This window comes from Dunckerocampus dactyliophorus, chromosome 16, assembly GCF_027744805.1.
Source record: "Dunckerocampus dactyliophorus isolate RoL2022-P2 chromosome 16, RoL_Ddac_1.1, whole genome shotgun sequence".
Taxonomy (NCBI): domain Eukaryota; kingdom Metazoa; phylum Chordata; class Actinopteri; order Syngnathiformes; family Syngnathidae; genus Dunckerocampus; species Dunckerocampus dactyliophorus.
In genome coordinates, this window is record NC_072834.1 from 22,481,894 (window position 1) to 22,507,398 (window position 25,505).

The 25,505-nt window shown below is 41.6% G+C and overlaps 1 protein-coding gene across 2 annotated transcripts in view; it reads right to left on the reverse strand.

The window, feature by feature from the left end:
- gabra3 (gamma-aminobutyric acid type A receptor subunit alpha3) overlaps window positions 1-25,505 on the reverse strand; it is a 141,802-nt gene that overhangs the window by 88,084 nt on the left and 28,213 nt on the right. For both annotated transcript variants that reach the window (XM_054754332.1, XM_054754331.1), the window contains exon 2: window positions 8,622-8,728. In XM_054754332.1, coding sequence (XP_054610307.1) covers window positions 8,622-8,707 — 86 coding nt within the window. In that variant the 5' untranslated portion in view covers window positions 8,708-8,728. The remainder of the gene's footprint in view (window positions 1-8,621; window positions 8,729-25,505) is intronic.

Here is a 25,505-nt window from a genome sequence, read left to right on the forward strand (position 1 = left end):
CTCGTGCCACCTCAAAGCATGACTGTACCACCACCCTGCTTGACTCAAGGCAGGACTCAATTAAGTTGGTACTCACTTGTGTTCCCAGACAATCCGTCAATCACAGGGCGACTTAGAACAAAGCATTGAGCGAGAATTGATCCCTTGCCAGCTGCAGTAAAGTCAGCTACGTTAATCACCGCACTACCGATGGCTTTATGACAAAACTGAACATTTGAACTATCTTGCAGATGCTGTTGTGCAGCCAGTCAGAATCTTCTTTCCATTGCCAGAGTTCATAGGGCTCAATCACAATTACCTCATAGTAGTGGTTCACAGGTGCGTACCCCTTCTGTATGTACAGTCGTCCCTCGTTTATTGCAGTGAATTGTTGTGCGATACAGGATTCAATGTTAAGAAATAGAATATTTTCGTAGCAAAGTAAGCAAAACTTTGCTATGACTTTCTAAATACAAGTTGTAACATTATTACAGACCTGTAGACATGAAACAACACCCCTATAGTCACCTTTACACTCCTATTATTCATTGCTTACACCACATTCCAACTCCTATGCTGCAGGAACTCGAGACGGCCGCTAGCTACCAAGCTGGCAGAGCTAACCAGTTAGCCTCTGGATTAATTTATTCTAAACTTAAAGGAAAGCTGCACTTTTTTTGGAATTTTGGAATTTTTTCTCTTTTCTGTGTGTTCTAAAGACATAAAAACAGCTAAAAAAAAGGCAGTTAATTAATGCACCTAATGGGACACACATATTCTGCCTTGAATGCCAGTTATTAAAATATCTCCAAAAACCTCCAAAAAGGTTTTATGGTTTTCTATCCATGCTGTGAGCATGTAGTAACAGGTACATGCATGATAACATGGAATACTTACAGTATTTTGGTGTATTTTGGTCATTTCAAGCATTAGCAGCACTTCCTTCCTGGGTGCATCGATTTCACAGCTCGCTAAGAGAGTCCCTGCAGCATAAGAGTTGCGATGCGATGTAAACAATGAATAATAGGAATGTAAAGTTGACTATAGGGGTGTTATTTCATGCCTACAGGGCTCTAATAATGTTAAAAAACTTATTTAGAAAGTCATAAACAAGGTTTCTATGTTCTAACTATGATAATATTCCATTGAATATTGAATCCTATAACGGGGATTTATCACGGTTGGGCCTGGAACCAATTAACCGCTATAAACGAGGGTTGACTTCATACTCGTCTAAAACGGAGCGGGTCCCAGAGCGGCGAGATGTCTCCTGGGATTTACTGCTTTACAGCGGCCAAACGTATAAGATGGGTGTGTCCAAGTTAAAGAACAGGTTTGTCTTCCGTTTGGCGGATTGATTTATAACACGTGGTGACAAGCTGCGGTGAACTGTGATCTTCATGCTCTTTTCTTGTGGTCTGCAACAACGTGGCATCTAAAGAATAATCAGCCACAGAAAGACGGCATACAAATGACAACAATGCTCCCACAACAAAGTACATTGCAACGCGTGATGCCCCTGACTAGGAAGGCAAAGTCATTTGAATGAGTCCACTCTATGTGCCCTGTAAAAAAATATTGAAATAACATTTTACTTGTGCACTGTGACCAATCTTTGAAAGGGAAAATATCATTTGGAATGGGATGCAAAGCATAGCATTTCGCTGCTGTTATTCGGCTAAAGGAGTGGAAAACATTCACCTATGTGCCATGACTAACATTTGCTTTCCTCCCCTCCTCATCCGAGAAGCCACTACACCCCCCACCCGATAATTCAATCAGCAAAGTGGCTGGCCCATGAATATATTACCCTTCTCAAGACCTGTGACACATTAACCTTGACAGCGCTGCCGAAACACAATGTTATCTGTTGACCAGGTCACCTCTCCAAGTGATGCCTCTCACCACCACTTGGTGAATAATTCATGGAAGACAAGGGGAGAACAGTGGCCAACGTTTGGAGCCAATCCATAGTGAAAGTGTACACATTGCACTCTCATCCTTATAGCTATTGATTAGATGCCACATTAGCCGGCCACGTAGATACACATTACAAACAAAACAGACAAGAAGATGGCCCCCGACTTAAGTGTCGACTGTCCAGGGGGAGGCAGGGTTGGAAACAAGCAATCTTGTTTATGTATTTGTAATGCATAGACTGTTGAGAATAATGGCTCAATCATGTCAGGTTTATAGAACTTTGCGAGGCGGATGGAGAATGCTGACACGCTGCCCTGGAAAACTATTGGGACAGTGAGGCCAATTCATTTGGGTTTGCCATCAAAAGATGAACATAAGACCGGAGAGCAACACTAGCTTTTATTTCCAGATATGTCTGGATCAGATGCACATGAACCCATCCATTTCTTTGTGCACAAAAGTATTGGAGCATGTGCCTGACCGGTGTGTCCTTTTGCATTGTTTATTCAATCAACAAATACAGTAGCACTGAATGTCTATGCTCACTTTCAGACTGGGAGGGTAAGTTTTGCTTGACTGCATTCACAGGTGAAAGCGACAGAGAGCTGTCTTAAGTGACGTTTACACTTGCACGCATTTTGCCTCCGCATTGTCCCGCAATTTGCCGTGGCAATACGTGTCATTTATTTATTTATTTACGGCACGGCTGAAAACGGCGTGAGGACGAGATCGCGCATTGTTTGCGTTCTATTATGCATGAATTAGCATTGGCGCGAAATGACCACGCTCCCGCACGAATCATTTGCACCTTGTCAAGTAATGTTTACGTCTTGTGCACGACAATAACACGCGCAACACGCATTGTTCCCCGCATGGGTATGCGTTATCATCACCACTTCCCGCATCCGTGAAGCAGTCGTGGCATTATTTGGTCCCGCTGTGACGCCACGCAACAGCAGGCATCACCCCTATACCTTCATGAATTCCTTTATTTGCAAGGGACCTACAAGATGTTGAACTCCAGAGAAGAACCTTATGCAATAAAGAAAGCTAAGTCTGTATTTTCTCGCAGCTGCAGGTAGAAAATGTGCAAAGAGCAGGAAGGACACGGACAGTGTGGGAGAGGGAATTGCTGACTAGAAGACATCGCTTTGGGCATTATGATTAGTTATTAACAGAAAGTTGCCAGGAAGATCCAAGACGCGACACAAATTACTTGAGATTCACCCGACTTGCTGAGACAGGCAGAGGCACGCTTTGATTCGCACCACCCACATTGTTTGCACACAGGTTGCGGTGCGTTCGCGTTGCGTTCACGACTAGTTCACGGAAATTATGCAATTAATAATTTGGATTTTGATGTACTATAGCAACGGTTGCCCATGACAACGAATGCATGGATGCTGCTATTGCAGCAGTTTTATCAGAACGAGGAAGCATTTTTTTCATTCAAACATGAGCAGCACTGAACAGCACGGAATGCTTTCCATGATCTTCCCCTGACTCGGATCCTCACAGTGTCTGGAGTTTAGTGATTGATTTGACAAACCCTGGACATTGCTCTTTCCACCTTCCATGTCTGTTTGCAAGCGCCAGCCCCCTTTTCCAAACACTTTCTATCAACTCCTTCCCAGATATTCTTGTGAAACAAACCATCTGGCATGTCAGGTTCCTTTTTGAAATGTGCAGGAAATGTGCAGAATGCCAGTTCCCCAAAGGGGATTTGTCAGTTACACCGTAATTCATCAGGAATGTCTCCTGCCTCGACTGTACGAAAGCCGATTTGGAGCCCGATGATAGAATCAGAAGCCACCAGGGAGGTGGCAGCTCTCTGACAGAGGAGGCTCTGCTGATACACAGATATCCTGTGCACTGATGTCCTGACATTTTGAAGTCCTGTAAGAATAACCATGTGTATGTGAAAGATTATTAAGATGTACAGTTGTCCCTTGCTATATCGCGGTTCGAATATCGTTCCCTCACTACGCTGTTTCGTGGTTGACTATGGCCTATTATTGGTCAAAAAATATCAAAAGACAAGTTCTATGTAGTATTGTGGTCACTAGGCATCAGTAATGCTATGAGAAACGACCTTATATTACGTTACCTTTCACACTGCATGGAGACTGGCTGCTGAGCAAGCAGAGCTCAGCCGACATGCCACGGCTGAGATCGAGTGAAAAAAGGGTCTCCTCTCATTCCGTGTGGAAGTGGTAAGTTTTTGGCTTCTTTGTCCTTCTTCCCCACTCCGTTTGAAACACTTTCTTAAGTTTAGAATAAGTAAATTGGAGATGCCCCTGCGACCTTAGTGAGGAGAAGCGGTATAGAAAATGGATGGATGGATTTCTATGCTACTAAAATGACATTATTTTCTTCATAATATTACAAGTTTAATTGCACCTTTTTTTCTTGTTAGAATATGACTTTTTTTCCTTTTAATATTATAACTTTATTCTCATAAAATTACAGTTTTTTTTCCATTTCTGCAGGGTTTTTTTTAAAATTTTCCAACTATTTCAACTTCCTTCTTGTAATTAAGACTTTATTCCAAAAATAGTTTGACTTTATTGACTTTTTTTTACTAAAATGGTGTTATTTTTCCTCCTAATATTATGACATCATTCTTGTAAAGTTACGCATTTTTCCTGTTAAATTACAACTTTTAAAGTTAATATTTGACTTTATTCTTGTCAAATTATTGCTGATTTTTCAATTTTTCTCTTCAGGGTCACTGGTGAGCTGGAGCCTACCCCAGCTGATCAAAAATTGGCAGCCCATTATTTTATAATGTCCACAGCGCGCTAACAGCAGCTTTGACCCCACGCAGGTTATCCACATGCGCCTTATCTATAATGAAAACGGTGAGTGACTAGCACCTTTTCCTCCCACTATATTTCTATCTGATAGAAGTAATTACAAACACAGTGTGCTCCTAATAACCGTGGAGAACCAAGGTGCACCATGACAAAGCAAACTAGGCTAATCCTCCTCACATTTTCCCCAGCCTGCTTTCTTCTTCCTGGTTTAGTGAGGTTTTGCTTCAGTGTGCAAAATGTTAAAGCGATTTACACACAGCTACTTCCCCCTGCTATAATGTTCGGCCTTATCAACAATGCTAACGCGGCAACCGGTACGCGTTCTCTTCACGTGAAATTACAAGGGGCATGATTAGAGTGACGCCTGGACACGGAGGGGCTTTCTTTTTAGCTGACTCTTGACACACGCGTTGGAGAATGTGCACAAGAAGCAAGAGAGGAAATGCTGTGAATGGACAATCGCCACAGTGTTGTGCTGCACAATGCAAATGAATTCAGCAGTCAGTGAAACTTCGATCTGTGCACAATTTAGATGCGAGGACACGCTCACCTTGTTTTCACACAAGGTGTTCCATTTTAATCCTCATTTCAATTCTGAATCTTTTCAGCGGAACCTTGGTTATCGTCATGAATCCGTTCCAGAAGGTCCAAAATGTACTCAAGAAAAATATGTTTTTTCCATAAGAAATAACGTAAATCAAATTCATCCGTTCCAGAAAGTCAAAAACGTTAACACAAAACACATGTTTATAGTTTTACAATTATAGTTGTGATAGTGTGGCAGTGGACTATGCAATGACGAGACAGATTACAAGATGGAGGAGAACTGTACCAGAAGACGTTATATCAAGCTGGGGTCATTACATTAGACACAGTGCACTGAAAGGGTGACGCACCACAAATGACAAACAATGAATGACAGAGATGATAGCTTTCACAGAACAGGTGGATGTCAGACTTGGTTAACAGGCAACTACTGTATGTGTAGTCAGGAGTGAACAGATGCATATGTAAGACATACGTATGTACTGTAAGCCATGCAGTGGTTCCCAACCTTTTTGGACCCACGGACCCGCTCGTGATCCCACAAACTTCCGGCGGACCGGTCTGGTCTAATGCTATTTATGTATTTTGTCCACCCATCCATCTTCTTCCGCTTACCCGAGGTCGGGTCGCAGGGGCAGCAGCTACTTCATCCAGCTCCTCCCGGTAGATCCCGAGGTATTCTCAGGCCATATGAGAGACATAGTCTCTCCAACGTGTCCCGGGAGGCATCCTGACCAGATGCCAGAGCCACCTCATCTGGTTCCTCAATGCGGAGGAGCAGCGGTTCTACTCCAAGTTTCTCCCACATGACAGTGCTTCTCACCTTATCTCTAAGGGAGAACCCTCTTGTCCTGTCGGTCACGACCCATCACGACAATAAATGAGCGTAGGAACGTAGATGGACCGGCAAATTGAGAGCTTTGCCCTTCACCCCAGCTCCCTCTTCACTACAACGGACCGATACAGAGTCGGGATCGCTGCAGACGCTGCACCAATCTGCCTGTCGAGCTCACATTCCATCCTTCCCTCACTCGTGAACAAGAGCCCGAGGTACTTTAAACGCCTCCACTTGGGGCAGGATCTCATCCCTGACCCGGAGATGGCACTCCACCCTTTTCCGAGTGAGAACCACGGACTCGAACTGATTTATACTGATTTATTATATATTGTGTACAAAACTAAGACAGGCGCAACATCAAAATATAAAAGCACAAAATGTATACAGACTCACCAGTAGCACAAGCCTGGAGTTTGTTTTTCAGAGAGACGAGACAGGCAGCGGATGTGTCGATGACAGGCAGTGTGCTAAAGCATCAATTAACTTGAGGTTGTGCACGGAACAAATATGCACGTTAGCGCTTGATAACGTCAACAAACCTTACCTTTATGCATTCCTACGCAGTACCAGCATTTGGGAACGAATATGAGGTGAAAGAAGAGTCTATCTGTGCAGTGTCGGAGAAAGTTAGCACAAGCAAACTGTCACGGACCGGTACTGATTGGGGACCCCTGCGTATATTATATGTTTTATGTGCATGTATGTTCAACCGAGAGCTGTTCTTTCACTCAAGATTTCCCTCTGCAGAGTGCATGTGGCTATGTGGCTATGTGGCTATGTGGCTATGTGGCTATGCGGCTATGCGGATATGTGGCTATGTGGCTATGCGGCTATGTGGCTATGTGGCTATGTGGCTATGTGGCTTGCTCCTGGTGCAGCGAAAGAGACATAAATGATGAATGAAAGGGAGAAATGAACACGTAAGGTTACTTTTACCTTCACTGAAGACGCGATTGTTGACAAAGAGCATCAGCGAGATCGCCACAGACACCACCTTCGTGTTTTGCCATGAGTTATTTCTTGAATTCAAGAGTGTTTCTCACCTCAAGTCTCTGCTTTTCTTATTCATCACGGTTGCAAAATAGACCACAATGGAGCCAGCAGCCAAAGAAAGTAGGTCAACGACTTAAACGGGTTCTACTGTAGCAGTTACAGTATAGTTTGTAGAATTATCGCTATGTGGGGATGTTGCAGTGTCGCCCGGTTGAAAGACCCAGCCATCACCGTGAAGATTGTGGCACTTTGTCACGTGGGACTCTCTTGCAGATGCCGTCTTATGTTATTGGGCTGCAGGCAGCATCAGTAAGGGCCCTAATTTGAGTCGAATATCGACCCGTCTTCACTGACAAGCCCATCGGCTCCCCCGCCTTAGTGCGGGTGAAATGTTGGGGGGGTCTACCACTTGTCTTTTTTTTCTCAAGATCTTATAAGTAATGTGTAATCTTACTGTGTCCAACCTCGGCAATGATGATGCGTTGTGAGTTGAACTGTAAGATGTGCAGTTCAACAGTCCTGCTGCGTTTTTGTCGTTTTGTCCCAACAGTTATCAGAGCTGCATGACAAAAGCTCCTGAACACAGAGACACCTCTGACACTGTTTTCTGGAATAGTAACATCATACGTTGCACTGCACTTCTGAACTCATCCTGGCTTTTATTGTTTGTATTTGTAGTCTTTTATTGTCTTTATTGCATGTTTTATTGTATGAACTATGAGAGATACTCGAATTTCCTCAAGGGGATTATTAAAGTAACTATTTATCTACGTTCAAAGACCGAAAGCCTTTTGGCCTTTGCCATCAGGAGGTCATAACAGTGTGACTGTGTTGAAAAAGATGTTTTAGTAGTAGCCTTCTCATGCTCTGTCACATGATGTCTTTAGGCTAACATATGATTTTCTCCTTTGTGGAGACGTCCTCCATATCCTCAACTCCTGATTCAAATAGTGTCTGGGTATGTGAGAGATAACTTGAGCCTCTCATTTTAACTCCCCCTCCTCTCGCATACGTACATTCTGTATAGTAACATCTCTGTAGAAGTTTCTCTAGAAGCCCTCTGTTCAACTTGTATTGATTCGTCTGCTTGCGTCCAAGTTTCATTAAATTGGACCTCTCATTATTCTTCAAGAACTTGTCTTGTCTCTCATCTATTTTCTTTTAGCCAGCAGCAGATTTTCCCTCGACAGAATGTCTGACATGAAGGCCAGATTTTAGCGCACATTTGGACTTTTTAAGGCTACGATATAAAAGCTGATGAACAGTCTGTTTGAGTTCAAATGCAGTTTTCAATAAATTGCTGACTGTTTCTTCTTTTTGCATTTTGATACTCTCCTTAAGTGGGAATACTTGTAATTTTCCCCCAGTCTTATCTTTTTATCAGGAGCGTATTTGCTGGATTACGTCTACTGCGGCACTCGGCCCGATTAATGAGGCATGATTCAAAACACCTCACCGAAAAACAATATCTGACCGTGAGAAATCAAGATGGTGAATCACAGAGCAAAGTCTGAAGTGTCAAGGTCTACCTGGCTTGAGGAAGGAGGCTGAGGTGTAGAAGGAAGCTCCACAAGGCCAAGTGCAGGGGTTCAGGTTTCCTAAATGCAGCAGCCATATCAGTTTGGAGCGGATATGCCTGAAGGAAACAGAACAACAGTCATGTTGAGTTTCACCAAATAATACTGTATATTTCACTCCCTCTGTGTTTCCAGCCTTATCATATTGGCAAAGTACTTTTCATGTTTTGAGCGATAGACTTGCAAATTTGACAGAAAGAGACCATAAGTGCGGTATTTTTTAATCTCGGACAAGGAATACGTCGACGTCTGCGATTTTACAATCGCACGCTTCACCGCCTGCGTGTTTTCGGCACTGCGGGGCTACTCGCACACGGCGTCACGGTATACCTCCTCGGTTAATTAAAACATAACCGAGACCCGTACAGCTTCTTCGCTGTGTGTCATTGCGCATGTGGCAGCGAATCACCTTGTGAGTGGGTGAGAGAGCACTCCAAGGGTGCAGCTGCCTCTATTCTCTACGTCAGTAGACAATCCTTGTCTGGAGATAATTAGTTTGCACTATAAATATCGTGTGGTGCACTTTTCAAAACACCCTTGCCTGAGGGACCGAGTCTCCTTTAATTATTGAACTGTGTCACGTTCAAGGAAATTGATCATTTGGAGTCTGTGGCGCATGTTTTTTGGAGAAAATATGCTGTTTTATTGCATGCAATGCTGAATTAACACTATTTTCTGAAAGTAGAGTAATCTCTCTCCGTTTCACGGCTTCACTCCATCATGCTTTTTCAAATGCATATTAATAAATCGTGTTGTTTTATGGTTGAATATGGCCTATTATTAGAAAAAAAACACATATTTAAGCAAATGTTACATATTTTTTGCCTAAATTAAGCATTTTCCAGCATAAAAATATCTAAATGACTACAAGTACAAAAAAGGCACATTCAAAGACGTTGTGATGTTATGTATTGTTCTACACCAGTCACTAGGTGTCACTGCCGGTACCAGACTTGATCGCCAGAACCACAGGCTTTTATTGCAGGTCTGAGTGCTCTCACAACAGCCACAATAATCCTAAAACGGGCTACTGTTGCGACTGTAACCCACATCAAGCTAAAACTCACCTCTGAACCCCCTGACGTCACTTCCTGTCTAACAATAATGCCCTTAATAGTTATTACATTACATTGATGAGACAATAGCCGCTGTACAGAACAGGAAGTAAAAAAAAAGAACAAGGAGCTCTCCCAATGCTAACATGTGAGCGTCTATATTATGTCTTATATGTCTTATTTTCTTTTATTACGTCTACTACATTGGGTAATAGGAGTGTAAAGGTGAATACAGGGGTGTTATTTCATGTCTAGAGAGCTCTAATAACATTAAAAATCATATTAACAAGGTCATAAGCAGGTTTTCGAAATATTCTATTTTTAAATAAGGAGACATACTTTGCGGAAGCTCACTTGTAACGGTTGGAACCAATTAACCGTGATAAATGAAGGATTACTGTATTTATACAGTATCACTATTCTGTTCAACTTGCATGTCACAAAATGACGTAAAACTGTAACGCCGTTTAAGCGCCGGCGTGTTTTGGAAGACCCAATTTGGCACTGGTATCAGATAATTTGTACGATACCGAGCGGTTGTGACCAAGGCTTTAATGCACCCAGACAGCGGCCGGTTTACGATTGGCGGCTGTCTAAAATCTCCATTAAAATGCAAGAAAAGAAGCCAAACAACCTCAACAGAGCAGATGCACGGCCACTGGAGCGCACGTGTGGCAGCTGTTTTGTACTTTAAGGACTTTTATTGTGCTTTTGTGAGATTGTCTCCCCCCCCCCTTACGACCGGCGTGGAGAGAAAGGATCAAACAGTCCCCTCAGGGGAATCAATGTTCTCTTTGTTACTGAGAGCACTCCTCGTTGCACGGGGAGTAAACAAATGATTGGACATATAGACAGAATGCTTTACTGCTTTGTCACCGTCCTTCTACATGTTGTTTGTGTTGCCTATTAGGACTTTTAAGAGGGACTTGTCTTATTACACTTACAATTACGTCCACAATCACATGCTCACAAGTCTACCCGACGCTTTTTGCTAAGGATAACTTCCTAATGCCCTTTTGCTTGCAGACTATGTAAGTAATGTGCGACGATATGATTGCTGTGCTGATTGAGAATTGTGGTATTTTAGACAGCTGTGTTGTTTAATTAGGACACTAACTATGGCTGTCATGGAGATTGTAGCTGCTGCGCCAGCCATTGACCAACTAAATACACACATCTATTTTAAGTCATTTGTGAATACAAAAGTGAAGTTTTGATGTTAAAATGCGGCTGTTTAATACGTTAAGTTTAACTTGAGAATGATGAATACATAGCCTACGTACTGCTCATACACCGTGCCACCTTCAATGACTGAATGAAGAGATGAGTCAATAATTTATCGCCCTGGCGTTTGAAAAAATAATGCACAGAGGCATGCGGGCAGCTTCGGTTCCTGCACTTTGCCGTCGTGCTTGATAAATCTGTCAGCCATGAGATGTTATTGACATGCTTAGGTGTCATTCTCAGCAACCTCCCTTGTTTTGTACAAGCAGCTTGCGACTGCTTAGAAAAATACACGGCGGCAGTGATAGACTGCTGAGAAAGTGTGTCAGCCATGTTAACTTTGTGCTTATCTGATCTCTCACTGGATATGCTAATGAGGATATAATCGCACCCAGGTTAGTCTACACACATTTGCATAAATCACTTGAGAAGCGACTTGCATAACGGAGAATGGCACTTAGTACGGCGCGGATCTCTGCCGAGGAAAAACAAAGCTAATTTGGATTAGCACGCCTCCATAAACACGCGCCCCGTGCATATGCCGCAGTGTTGTTCCTGTACTGTCCACAAGCTGAAAAACACACTTTCTCACACCGATTAGCGGGTTTTTCGGTTAACGACAAAAATTTACGCCACAATTTTGCCTCGGTTTGCGTACATTTGTCGTGTTATTAATACACTGCGTGAGTCCAACTGTGTTTTATCACAAAACGTCCCCGTTAGCAGCCTATGTGCTTGCTATTACAGTCAAACTTCAGTTAGCATACGCCTCGGTTATTGTGTTTTTTGGTTAACATACAATTTATGGCAACATTCTCATCTTCAGTCAAGGTCAAAGTGACGTTAAATGTTAGAGTCAGACCTTCGGAAAACGGATTAATGATCCTAACCAAGGTTCCATTGTGTCGGGTATGTTATCTAGAGATGAGGTATATTTTAAAAATACATTTATGTATCCAGGATTGACAAGAGCCGAAAGGATGATGTGTGTAATGAAAAAGCTCATGTGTGTGGGAGAGACGATAATATACGGCAGGAAATTAAACAACGGCCTTTTCTGTCTGACATTACAAGACAGGGAAATGACATCCATGAGCCCTGAGGGCATCCTTTACTTTTATTACGGAACATAAAACCTTTAATGGATAATGATCCAGTATTAGCCTTTACAAAATGCAGAAAGGACGGAGTAAAAATAATGTTTCCATTTACATTCCAATTAATTGATTTCCAGTGTAATTGACTACATATACAATGTTGTTGACACCGTTATGGAGGTCATGTTTTCATCACCCGTTTTTTTAAATTATTCATTTGTTTGGAAGACTGGCCCTTTGACTGGAAGACTGAACTGATTTCCACCAAATGTTGTAGTGGGATAAGCCCATTGCATTTTGATGAGAGAGCTGGGAAGTACAATGGAACCTTAGTTCCACTTCCTGTTTCCATGTATTAGCAAGCTGCTAACAAGGACGTTTTGTGATAAACACAGTTGGACTCTTGCAGTATATTAATAACACACCAAAGTGTGCCAATTTTGTATGCTAACCAGAAAATGTACGCGAAACAAGGCAACATTTTTCAGTAAATTTGACGTTCACGGAAAAACACACTAACAGGCGCGTACGCTAACCAAGGTTCCACTGTATTAGCAAGCTAATAGGCTACTAACAAGGACGTTGTGTTATAAAAATACATTCAGAACACAGTTGGACTCACAAAGTATATCAATAACACGACAAAGCACACCACATTTTACGCTAACTGGAAAATGTAAGCAAACTCGTACATTTTGAATGTTAACTGAAGAACATGCAAACCAGAGTCCACTGTATTAGCAAGCTAATAGGCTGCTAGCAGTTTTGTGATAAAAACACATGAAGAACGCTGAGACTCACGCAGTGTATTAATACGCAAACCGAGGCAAAATGTTGCCGTACATTTTGAATGTTAACTGAAAAACATGCAAACCAGAGTCCACTGTATTAGCAAGCTAATAGGCTGCTAACAGTTTTGTGATAAAAACACATGAAGAACGCTCAGAATCACGTAGTGTATCAATACGCAAACTGAGGCAAAATTTTGGCGTTAACTGAAAAACACGCTAAGCGGGCCGTACGCTAATCGAGGTTCCACGGTATTAGAAAGCTATTAGGCTCCGAGCAAGGACAATTTGTGAAAAAAATACATTAGGAATAAAGTTCAACTCACGCAGTGTATTAATAACACGACGCGACAGGCAACATATTGTACGTAAACTGGAAAATGTACGCCCAGTTTCGTAAATTTCCAACGTTAACCGAGACGTCGCTGTATTAGCAGGCAAAAAGGCTACTAAGAACATTTTGTGATAAAAATACATTAAGAACACAGTTGGACTCATGCACCATAATAATAACATGACAAAGCACACCATATTGTACGCTAAACGGAAAATGTACTCAAACCCAGGCAAAATTTTATCGTAAAGTTAGCGTTAACCACAAAACATGCTAACCGGTGTGTACACCAACCGATATCCCACTGTATTAGCAAGCTAATAGGCTGCTAACAAGGATGATTTCTCATAAAAATACATTAAGAGCACAGTTGAGCTGTTGCAGCGTATTAATAACATGACAAAGCGCGCCATATTGTAAGCTAACCAAAAAATTTATGTAAACTGAGGCAAAATTTCACCGTAAATTTGGTGTTAACCCAAAAACACGCTTACCGGGGCGTACGCTAACCGAGGATCTATTGTATTAGGAAGCTAACAGGCTGCTAACAAGGACGTTTTGTGATAAAAATACATTAAGAAAACAGGTAAGCGCTCACAGCGTATTAACATGACAAAGCACGCCACATTGTATGCTCACTAGAAAATGTTTCGCTGTATTAGCAAGCCAATAAGCTGCTAGCAAGGACAATTTGTAATACATTAAGAACACACTTCGACTCTCGCAGTGTGTGTTAATAACACAAAAAAGACGCATCCAATATTGTACCCTAACCAAAAAATGTACACAAACCCGGGCAAAACTTTGCCATAAATGTTCAATGTTTACCCAAAAACACGCTAACTGGGGCGTACGCTAACCGATATTGCACTGTATAGGCCTCAGTGGGACCCCCTGCTGTTCGCTGAAGTAGTTTAATTTAAAAAAATAAATAAATATGACTCGTTACAAAGACGCTAGACTAATGATGTGCTCAGTAAACAAACACGGAAACTTTCAAAGGTATAAAAAGGGGGTAAGTATCATCACTCTAATTGCACATTATACAAACAAGACCCTTATTGTGCTGTTTTGATTCTCCAACATAAGCACCAATTACAGTATATGAAAAACCACAAAGAAAACTTGCTCGACAGCACTCTTACAAAGACTCACAAATCCTTTCCATATGAATACGACGAACTGAAAGAGTGCCGCCGGCCTGCCGCCTACAATTGTTCAGCCGATCTACCAATACCTGCATGCAAATGAAGGGCTCAGTGGTTCCCGGGGCTTAGATTGCGCTGAAAACGGAGATGGGAGGAAAGAAAAAACATGCTGCTTTTGTTGGCAAATTAAAATAGCTCGCCTTTGGTGACAGCAGACCTCAAGCACATTTCATATTTGATTTCAATTCTCCTGTCATTTTCCACAGGGTAAAAAGGCCTATATGAGTAATGAGTAATATAATCTCATTTGACTGAAATAAAAGGCTGAAAATGCCTTTTGATACAGTTTTTTATGCTTTCTGACTCGATGTGTTTGCAGAGCGATATGCGCATTAAAGTCAAGTGATAAGAAATGGAAGTTATGACCTAAAGGAAATGGCTGCAGCTCAATCCTATTTCCTCCCTTCCCTCCTTGCTATTATTCTTCTTAGGACTCTTGCAGGCATCCGGGGGTCAGGGTGAAGTGTTCGGACTAAATGTCCTTCCAATTGGACAGTTTTAATGGGCGTGCTATAAATACTCTCACAGCTCTCAAACAGTGATGAAAGTTGAAGACCTCTGCAAAGTGCACACTCAATCTATTCTCTTTTAAATGAAGCGGGACAGATTACTACTTAATAAAGATGTTCATTTGTATTGTTTTATGTTGCTAATTTTGCTATCTTGAGCTTAAAAAAATACATTATTGAGCAATTTATTTCCCATGTATTCGTATTCCTCCAAAATACGCATCACATTAAATTCAGGCTTGTGTCAAATAGCGCAAAAATCCTTCCACACGCATAAAGGCCAAAAGCCCCAAATAGCCTATTCGGCCAAGAGTTTATTTTTTTAAAATAATTACCTATTTGACAGGGGCCCTTGGAATTGTCTAACAGCAGCCCTCATCATAAATCAAATGAAAAATATACAACATGAAATTGTTGCAAATTTATTAAAAATAAAAAACTGAAAAATTACATGTACATAAGTGCTCACAGTCTGTGCCGTGAAACTCACAACTGAGCTCCAGTGCATTCTGTTTCCACTGATCATCCTTGAGAGTCTGCCTGTGGTGAATTCGATTGATTGGACATGATTTGGAAAGGCGCACACCCGTCTATATAAGGTCCCAGGGCAAAAAGAGGTGATGACGCAACTCTCCACAAATGCATGTCACTTTCACAGCAATTTCAAGCCATAAAACGGCCACAAGGTGGCAGAAGTGCATTTGATAAGAGCTCGGCAGGGATCTTAGATGGCAAAAACACACATGACAGGAAGGAGGACGCGAGCGAGCGTGCAGAAGGTTACGCGTTGTCGGGAAATTTTTTGCGCATGCGCACGCACGCGTGCACACACATGCACACACACTTCAGTTCCAAATATGACAACTGTGAATAGCTCATGGTGTTGTATTTGTACATAAATTCATTTTTTGATGTAAAACAACCCCCTTTTTTGTGTTGTTTATGTTGGTGTGGTTGTTTAGATATTTGATTTGTGTCAAAGTGAAAGTGATGCTTGAAAGGTATCTGGTTTTATCCCTTTTCTAGACGGGAACTGATATTTTCCTGAACCTTAACTACGTTCTGCTGATGGCGAAAGAACGGAAAAAGGTAGAAACAAACTTTTGTTTCTGACGAAAGACGGGAGTCTAATCTCTCTTTTGGTAGGTTCCATGTTTATGTAGCATTGGAAGATCAGTCAAAATGGTCTAAAACGGGCGGTACTGAGGGGGTTGTCTTTTGCAAAGTGACTGGGATTGAATGAGTTACCAGCCCACTGATGTGTGATAATGATGATGATAATGCTGCTGTCTCATTGTGTTTGATGACTGGCTGCAACATGCAGTCTATCCCACTGATATTAATACGGATAGCGCTGCATTGCCTAACCACAACCCATTCAAACATTGTTGATTGTTGCACTTAGTCAAGTAACAAATCCTAAAGAGCATCAATAAGTAAATAATACAAGTCGGGCGAAGAGGGTTTTAAATGTATAATGTCGGACAACGACGTTTAAATTAAACAAAGTAACTGTCACAGTCCAATTTGGTCTTATTATTAAATCATTTGCTCTTTGTTGCTAGCCTTATTCCTAGTCTTGTTTTTACTCCTTCTTTATCTGCCACTTGCTTGGGAGTTACGCATGTTCCACTTCAGTCCACTGCACCAAAGCAAAGATGTTTTTTTCTTTGAAATGGTGGGATGCACCATATTGTTGAACTATTTTCTGCCAAAGGATCAAGTCATCATGCAGGTTCTTCCCCGGTTGTCTGCTAGCTTATGTTGCGCTGGTTTGGTAGGGTTTGTTAGGAGCACGTGCTCGGCACCGCCTGACGACAATAAGCTCCTGTGAACAATTTAGCGCTGAAACAGAATACTTCAAATGTGATATTCGTCTCCTCACTGCCAAAGCTCAGCTTACTGATGCTCTGTTAGGGAACGCGCGACAGTTGACGGAAAGAACTGGAATACCGGAATGAAGCAAATGCCCCTGAAGGTCTGGTTTAATCAAATATAAGGATATCTGAACGCCTCCATTTTATTAGCGCCGTACTTGTCAGGAAATTGCACTTTGCCAAGTCCAAGTCCACAGGAGGAGCAGATACAAGCCTAGAGCGCCCTCTCGTGGCTTTCAGTGTGAACAAAAACATACAGTATATAAATCGCTCCGGAGTATAAGTCGCAGGACCAGCCAAACCATGAAAATACGGTACAACAATAGAGTTTCGATCTATTAGCTTATGGAAGTGGCGCTAAATTAATTTCTGTCTCAATTTTTTTCACGGTGGTGCACAATAATTATTGGACTGATATTATCAAGCCAGTATCAGGGAATTATGATGGCATACCGATAAACTTTAAAAATAGCTCTGGTAACTGATAATTAAAAACAAAACGCTCCAGTGAGGCGAGCTCAAGCAAATCAAGCGATCCTTTTTTCTCCTGCCTGTGACGTTAACAGCCTGTCGTAACTTCCCCTGAGCTCACTTGTAAACAAACATTCACTTTAAGAGGAAGGACAGTGTACCAAATGCACCGCGATGAGGGGGAAAAAAACTCCATCGAGCACACAAAAAACCTGATCAGCCGCTTGAAGCACCGGCGCTGCAGTGTCTGAAAAGTGCAAAAGGTTTGCCAGAGACCTTCGTGGCTTCACACCGGCTGCTCGGAACGTGTGCCCGAATACGGTGCACCTTGCTGGGCCACGCCAGTTAGCTCCTCCCGCTCTATACTCCGGTTCTCCTGACCTCCGTAGCGGCACAGCGACTGCTCCGAGCGTATGTCTGAATACAGCGCACCTTGCTGGGCCACAGCAGGTGGCTCCCTCCACTCTCTACTCTGGTTGTCCTGATGGTAGTGATGTGGTAGCAGTAATGTATCGTTTGTAACAGCAATGTTTACACCTACTTGTGTGTGCCCTATTGCAGGGGGCCGTTTGCGGCCTGCAGCTATTTTTTGTTGTTGGCCTACAAACAAGAAAAAAAAAAAGCAAAAATTTAAAAATTAGCAGTAATTTTACAAGAATAAAGTAAAAATACTGAGAAAACAGTTGTAATCTAAAAAGAAGTTGCAATTTTACGAGAATAATGTAATATGAGGAAAAATAACGTCGCGTTAGTGGCATAAAGTTGAAATATTAAAGAAAAACATATTTTTTTTGAGTCGCAATATTGTATTATGAGAAACAAAACAACAAATAAGGTTGTACATTTTGCAAAATTTGGTTGCAGAAAAAGTTATAATGTTACCAGAATAAAGTCAAAATATTCTGGGAATAAAGTCATAATTGTGGGAAATAATGTTGCAATATTATGCCATAATATTATGAGAAACAAAAAAAATAAAAATGAAGTTGTAATTTTTGAAAATTTATGTTGAGGAAAAAGTTTCTTTAAAAAAAAAATTCTTTATTTAAGAAAAAAGTTAACATTTTTGGAAAAGAAATAAACAATGGTAAAAAAACCCAGCAAAGAGGGAAGCTGATATGAACAAGATGCTTTTTTGCCTACGGTATATGACACAGCCCTTGAAACATATCTAACTTCTTACCATATCGACATGTGTGCCAATGTTGCATCCTTTCATTTGTTCCTATGTTGCGACACACTGCCCTATTGGAATCCATAAAAAGGCTGACTTCCTGCTCGGGGGACGTGGAATCATCTGCGACTCCTTTCCGGCTTGTACGATGTACCCATTTGAATAAAGCAAACAATTTGGGAGCCCCCATCTGTTAGCAACACTTGTTCAACTAGAAGTTGTGATCCCCTCAGACGATGTGTGTAAAATCCGAGAAACTGTTGCTGACGCTACTTGCGGATTACAATAACAATTACAGTAGAGCTGCAACAACGAATCCATGATTTATCGATGATTTATCAATTAATCGACAACTATTTTGGTATTTGTATTTTTCTATTTTTTATTAGGTAATGGTAATGGTAATAGTTTCATTTTATTTGAACATGCATACAAGTTACAATGGAATTCATCACATAGTACAATTTAAAAATGTAAATATCCTCTGATTTCAGCCTGTTAAATGTGAATCTTTTTGAATTTCCTTGATCATTCGTGAAAGCAGAGCTGTTATCATTGTGTTTTAGGCAAAACAACGTATTCACACACATCAGCTTTAACTCATTCGATGCCAGCCATTTTTTAAAAGACAACCCCTTCAGTAGCGGCCATTTAGACAATTTGACTGAGTTTTCAAGGCACACAGAATATTGTGTTCTATGGCTATATAAACATGAACCTACCAAAAGAAAGATTAGCCTCCTGTCTTTCAACAGAAAAAAAAAGTTTGTTTCTACCCTTTTCTGTTCTTTAGTAATCAGCAGTAGAACATGGGTAAGTTTCAGGAAAATATCAGTTCCTGAATAAAAAAGGGAGAAAATCAGCTTTTTCTGAAAAGATACATTTCAAGCATAACTTTGACTTTGACACAAATATTTTTTGCTTTTGTGACAGCTCAAATATCTAAACAACTATACCAACATAAACAACACAAAAATGAAGTTGTTTTACATCAAAATAACATTTTATTTACAAATATAACACCGTGAACTATTTACAATTTTCACTTTTGGAACTGAACTATGTGTGCGCGTGTGTGTATGCGTTAACATTTCCCTACAATGCGTAAACGTCTGCACGCTGCACTCCACGCTCTCTCACTTCCTCCTTGCTGTCATGTGTGATTCTTCCATTCACACGATCTCTGCAGAGCTCTCATCAAATGCACTCCTGACGCCTTGTGGCCATTTTTATGGCTTAAAAGTGCTCTGAAATGTTAATGCATTAGTGCAGAGTTGCGTCATCACCTCTTTTTGCCTCCCACGCAAAAAAACGTAAAAGACGTATAAATACGTTGCTGGGATCGGGCGTTCGGGTTTGTAAAAATGTATGCTACGTCTTTGGTATTGAATGAGTTAACTTTGCATGAACATTTTTGCTATGTTGCCGACCAAACCACTAACCACTAACGAGCTTTGTGGAAATTCACCTGTCACGGTCGGGTCTGGAACTGATTAACCGCGGTGAAACGAGGGATGACTGTAGTGGTCTTCCGGGTTCCCTTGTTTCAAGGAGACCGAGAACTCTGTTAAAACAGTATTTACCTGTTTTCTATTGCAGTACAACATTTGTGTGCGTGTTACTGTTATTGCACCACCAGTGACCCCCATTTAATTCTATTGACCGTCATTATTTCCTAACCACCCGATAACAAATCCATCCAGTGTTTGTTGCTTACCGAGTAGAGTCACTCTCCTTTCTGCTGAATCGCCACTATGACCATTACCCATTTATCAAATCTGCAAAGTATACAATATGGACGTGACCAGAACGTGTCCCTTGACACTTGTGGCAACGCACTTCAAAGAAGCAGGTTAATACGAAAACGCTGTCCTTAAGGCAGCACACCAGTATTTACTAAAGGTTTTCAATTATTTATTGATGTGCTGGAATAAGTGGAAGGATTTTTTGTTTTTTTTTGAGCCCGTATGTTGTGTTGTGCACTTTCTGCTTGAGTCACTGTGCTGTAATAAGGCAAGTGTCCCTGCAACAACCCCAATTGAGCTGCTGGGAGGGGGAGATTTGATCAGATAAATGGAATAATAAGCTAAATCAGTATGACTTTTGCAATTAGAGTCGTGGAGCAAATCTGCATACAAATCAGTGCAGTCTTAATTAAAAAGAAAGGGAAAGCAGCTGTTAGACTAGGGCTGGGGCGTCTGCCTTGTAGGTGAAATCTGCTGGCATTCATGAAGGATTCATGGTGACGAGCAATGTCGTCTTTGGCACTCACCACCTGTGCACACTCAGGCCTTCTTGCGACATTTCGCAGCTCAGCGCCGGAACAATTCAGGATGCAAACCCACAGAGTAAACTCTTAACAACCCCTCTCTCAGGTCATGTTTTAATGACTGTTATTGTCCTCTAAATCAGCAAAAAGTACGACATTTATGCTCATTGCTGAGTGTAGCAATGCTTAAGTGTTAGCTAATGTTACTGTATATTAATCATTTATTAATTCCTTTAACGGCACTATTTTTATTTTGACGCGCAATTAACATGCACACAGTCCTGTTTGACCTTTGGCCCACACTATAGTTTGAGGAAACGACTGCCAGAGAGAAGTGAGGGTACTGAAACAATGATGATATTATTTTTATTGTCATTTATACAGTGGTAATTTGGCATACGAGTGTCTATTAGATGCGTGCTGTCTCTTGGCTGATTTTTTGCAAGCAAAAATTTGGGTTACGTTACCGGCAGGCATAGCCAAGGACAGCTATTTGGGGGCTTGTGTCAATGTGATCATGACTGAAGACGAGAATGGATCGAAATAGCATTAACAGCGCCAGCATTAGCAGCGAACTAGCTAGTAATCTGGAAAGATTTTCAACACATCAGCAAAACAAATGTACGTTATAACGATCTAATCGAACATTTACTTAACATAACATCAAAAACATTTCAGGTTACTTTTACTTTCATTGAAGTCGTGACCCTTGATGTGATTGCTCCCAAAGACACAATGCGGCCGCGAGACACCGCACAAACACCACCTCCCTGTTTTGCTTGAAGTTATTTCTTGAATTCGGTAGTGTTTCTCACCTTCTGTATCAAAATGCTACCACTCACACCTTTCTTTGGCTCCATTTGGGGTTATTTTGCAGCCGTGATCAAAAGAAAAGCACAAACACGAGGGGAGAAACACTCTGGAGTTTAAGAAATAATTCATGGCAAAACAGGAAGGTGGTGTCCGTGTTGATCGCGCTGCCACATCGTGTCTTTGGCAACAATCACGTCTTCAACGACGGTAAAAGTAACCTTAAATGCTCATTTGTCCCTTTTATCTGCCATTTATATTTATTTGGAATTGTTTTCTGCATGTAAAGCTATAATTGTCAAACTATAAAAACGTGTTTTGTGTTAACATTTTTACGCTAACCAAGGTTCCACTGTATTTCTGTTTAGATTATTATGATGATGACGCACAATCCTTTCGCTTTAAGAACATGTCCATCCATCCTTCTTTTAACGCTTATCCGAGGTCGGGTCGCGGGGGCAGCAGCCTAAGAACGTGTCACACACAATATTTGTGAAATGCTTAACCAGATGAGAGTCGTTCAAAGCCGTCGGCATTACATGGCCGGCTGAGCGGGGCCCCACATGGTGGCTAAATTAATATCTCTGTTCAGTGACAAGTTCTACTTGTCCTCAGCGGATTCTTATTATAGCGAGAGGAAAGCCTTTGCACATTTGGATGGGCAACCAAAGTGATTGACGTGTTCCAAGCGGGCACCTCTAGGAATGCACGGATGAATGGGAGACGCAGGTGTGCACCCCAAACCGGTCCTGTCTTCTGTAAGGCAAAGAAATGTGTGGTCTGGAAGCGTCCGCTTACTTCTTGACGTGCTCATCTTGAGCTATCTGCATGAATGCACATGTTCAGCAATCCCAGTGATGTGTGCAGGGAATGATATTGTGGGTCAGCACAGTAATCTGGTGCTGCGGGGTCACTCTGGGAATACAAATGAGAGGCATACCATCGATCCGCCATTCAATACCTCGCCAGTGCTAGAAAGGATTGACAAACACTGCAATCCAGCTTTACGAGCAAAGTACAAAACTGTTGAACCCCATGCAAAAGAAAGTTATTCCCTTTCAGGTTTTGGTAAAATCAGGCCAGAGGTGTCTCACATGAGGCGTTCCTTTCTGTAACAATGCACAATTTGACTGCGGGGTGACTTGCATTATTCATGAGTCACAGCGTGCACCACTTGTTTGCATAGCAGTAATTATTTGATCATGAACCTGATGATGGCTCACTCGATTCATTTTTTGGAACCTGATTGTTGGAACAATTGCATTTTTAGTTGTTTGGCGGTCTGATTATCACAGTAGGTAACAGCTGGCCCGCTGGATCTATTCATTGGTTCAGTGTTTGAAAGAGGAGCTGGTGTTCTTTAGAAATGGTCAACATTTGTGTTACAGGCATGCTCACCAGGAATCATTTGGAACTGTAGAAAAATACAAGCCAACAAGCACGACTGCAACTTTGATAAAGTTTTACAAAATAACAAGATTATAGCGTAAGCTACTCATGAACGTGTGTTCTATGTATGGTCTGGGCATTGTGTGTGTGTGTGCCACACTTATAACAATGATGGTGGAACAAAGAGCAAAGAATACATTTTCAATACACTCCTGAGCCAAATGTTAAGACCAGTTGAAAAATTGCAAACATTTTACATTTTGCACTGTTGGATCTTAAAGAGGTTCTAAGTCAGGGGTGGGCAAACTTTTTGACTTGCGGGCCACACTGAGTTAACGAGTATACTGAGTTAACTAATATATGGTCCCGCCGGTGGGCCAGTACAATATGAACTATGAATGATAAAAAATTGACTACTACAGAGACTATTTACTGCCCAGACAGTGCAGTGGGTAGGTTAGGCTGTGTGTCACATCGTTGTTGACTTGTGCTTGTTTGGCACCGTGGGTTCTGTAGTTGTCTGCATCGCTGCATGTGAAAAGTTACTGACAATATCAAAAGGTTGTCCCAGCTTGACTGACTCTGACTACTTGCAAGCCATGTTGCTTGTAGCTCGGATGTTATAATTTTAAATTAAATACTTTGGAAGCTACTGGCGGGCCGGATTCAAAGGCTTGGCGGGCTGGATGTGGCCCCCGGGCCGTAGTTTGCCCACCACTGTTCTAAGTAGAGCTTCAAAATGTAAAAAGAAGAAAAGGGAGTGAGACTTTTTTTTTAAAATAAGCAATCTATTACAAGCAAGCATCCAACTGAAATGGGCTGTTCATGAGATGATCAAAAGTCAAAGACCACAGCTAAAATAAAACCCCGCAAACTCCTAAAATAGAAGTACAATTTTCAAAAAAGGAGTCCGTAATGCATAACTGCACCATTCTTGTTAATCATCTCAAAAAATGATCTGAGCATGCTTGATGCCAGTGTTTCCAGGAGGCTAGTGGGACTGTTCCCCACGGTGAAGATGGCTTCACGGAGGGCATCCACTGTCTGGAATCAATGTACATTTTTGTGAACTACCAATGCCATCCATTTCCAAATCTCAATTGGATTTAGATCAAGGGAACACCCAGGATGGTCCAAAAGAGTGATCTTATTCTTCTGGTCCTTTGTCAGGCTGGCATTTTGAACTGCAGCGTTGTCCTGTTGAAAAAGCCAGTCATTACCACGCAAGTGAGGGCCTTCAGCGGAAGGGATGCCCCCCTGCAGCATCTACACATACCCAGCTGCTGTTTGACGCCCCTGCACAACCTGAAGCTCTGTTGTTCCATTGAAGGATCATGATGGCGCCCCCTCCACTGTGCCGTGTGGAAAACACCTGAGGTGGGATCTCCTCGTCATGCCAGTAACGTTGGAAGCCATCTGGACCATCAAGATTCCATTTTTTCTCAACAGAGAATAAATATTTCTTCCACATTTCAGTGTCCCATGTTAAATGTTTGGTGCTCTCCTGCAGATGCTGTGTGATGGTTATCAGGCTGCACTCGGCACCAGGAACAACCTTCAACTGTCCCATGTGTTCGGATCGTCTGGCTCGGGGCTGGTGAAATTGTTTTGGGTCTACCGCTTGACTTTTTTGTTCCATGAGGTTTCAAATGACTGTTGCAATGTGGCAATGGTGTGCTGCGTGAGGCCCTGCTTACGCAGCTCAACAATCCCACCACGTTCAAAGAGAGAAAGCTTGTTTCCTTTGCCATCAAGAGACCTTAACAGTGTGAATACCTGAGCCACATTTTTGCCAAGATTTGGGCTTTTCAAGGTTGTGGTCTTAAAGTTTTGATCAGCTGATGAACAGCTTGTTTCACTTTAATGCTTGTTTGCAATAAATTGCTTACTCAAATTTTATTTGGTCTCAGTCCCATTTCTTCTTTTTGCATTTTGAAGCTCTACTTAAGACCTCCTTAAGAGCCAACAGTGCAAAATGTAAATTCTTGCCATTTTTCAACTGATCTTAACATTTTGATGAGGAGTGTATTGCCACTTATGGACCATTGGTTGAAACTGGAAAGCCATGTTCATGTGTCTTGTGTTTGTTTACAAAGAAACATCGGCAACTAACCTGGCATGCGTACTTTCATACAGCCTTCTTGCAGGTCTTTGTGAACATGGATCGTTTTGCTTACCCAAATAGCAAATGAACATTGAAACAATGTAAAATCCCACCCAGTATTGATTTATCATCAGTTTGCATCCTCAACTAATGTGGACATTGAAATTTCAACATAACTAAAAATGAGTGTGCTTTCAATTATATTTCAATAATACCAGAAGAAATGGGGCTAATTTAATGATGTTCAGTAGCAGCATTTCATATCTACAGTCAGGCTGGCAGAGGCTTTATCTTGTATAAGAGCAGACACAAGTCAGTCCGTATTATTTCATTGCATTCTAATACATGTTCTGTTTTATTTCAGTGCATTCACTGTAGGGCTGCAGCTAAGGATTATTTTAATAATCGATTAATCAATTAATTCGAAAAAAAAAAAAAACATTTTTAATTTCCGCCTCTTAGCAGCAATCCTTTTAAGAATGCATGAATGGACTTTTTCCCTCCCCAAAATCCCCAAAGAGGGCAAG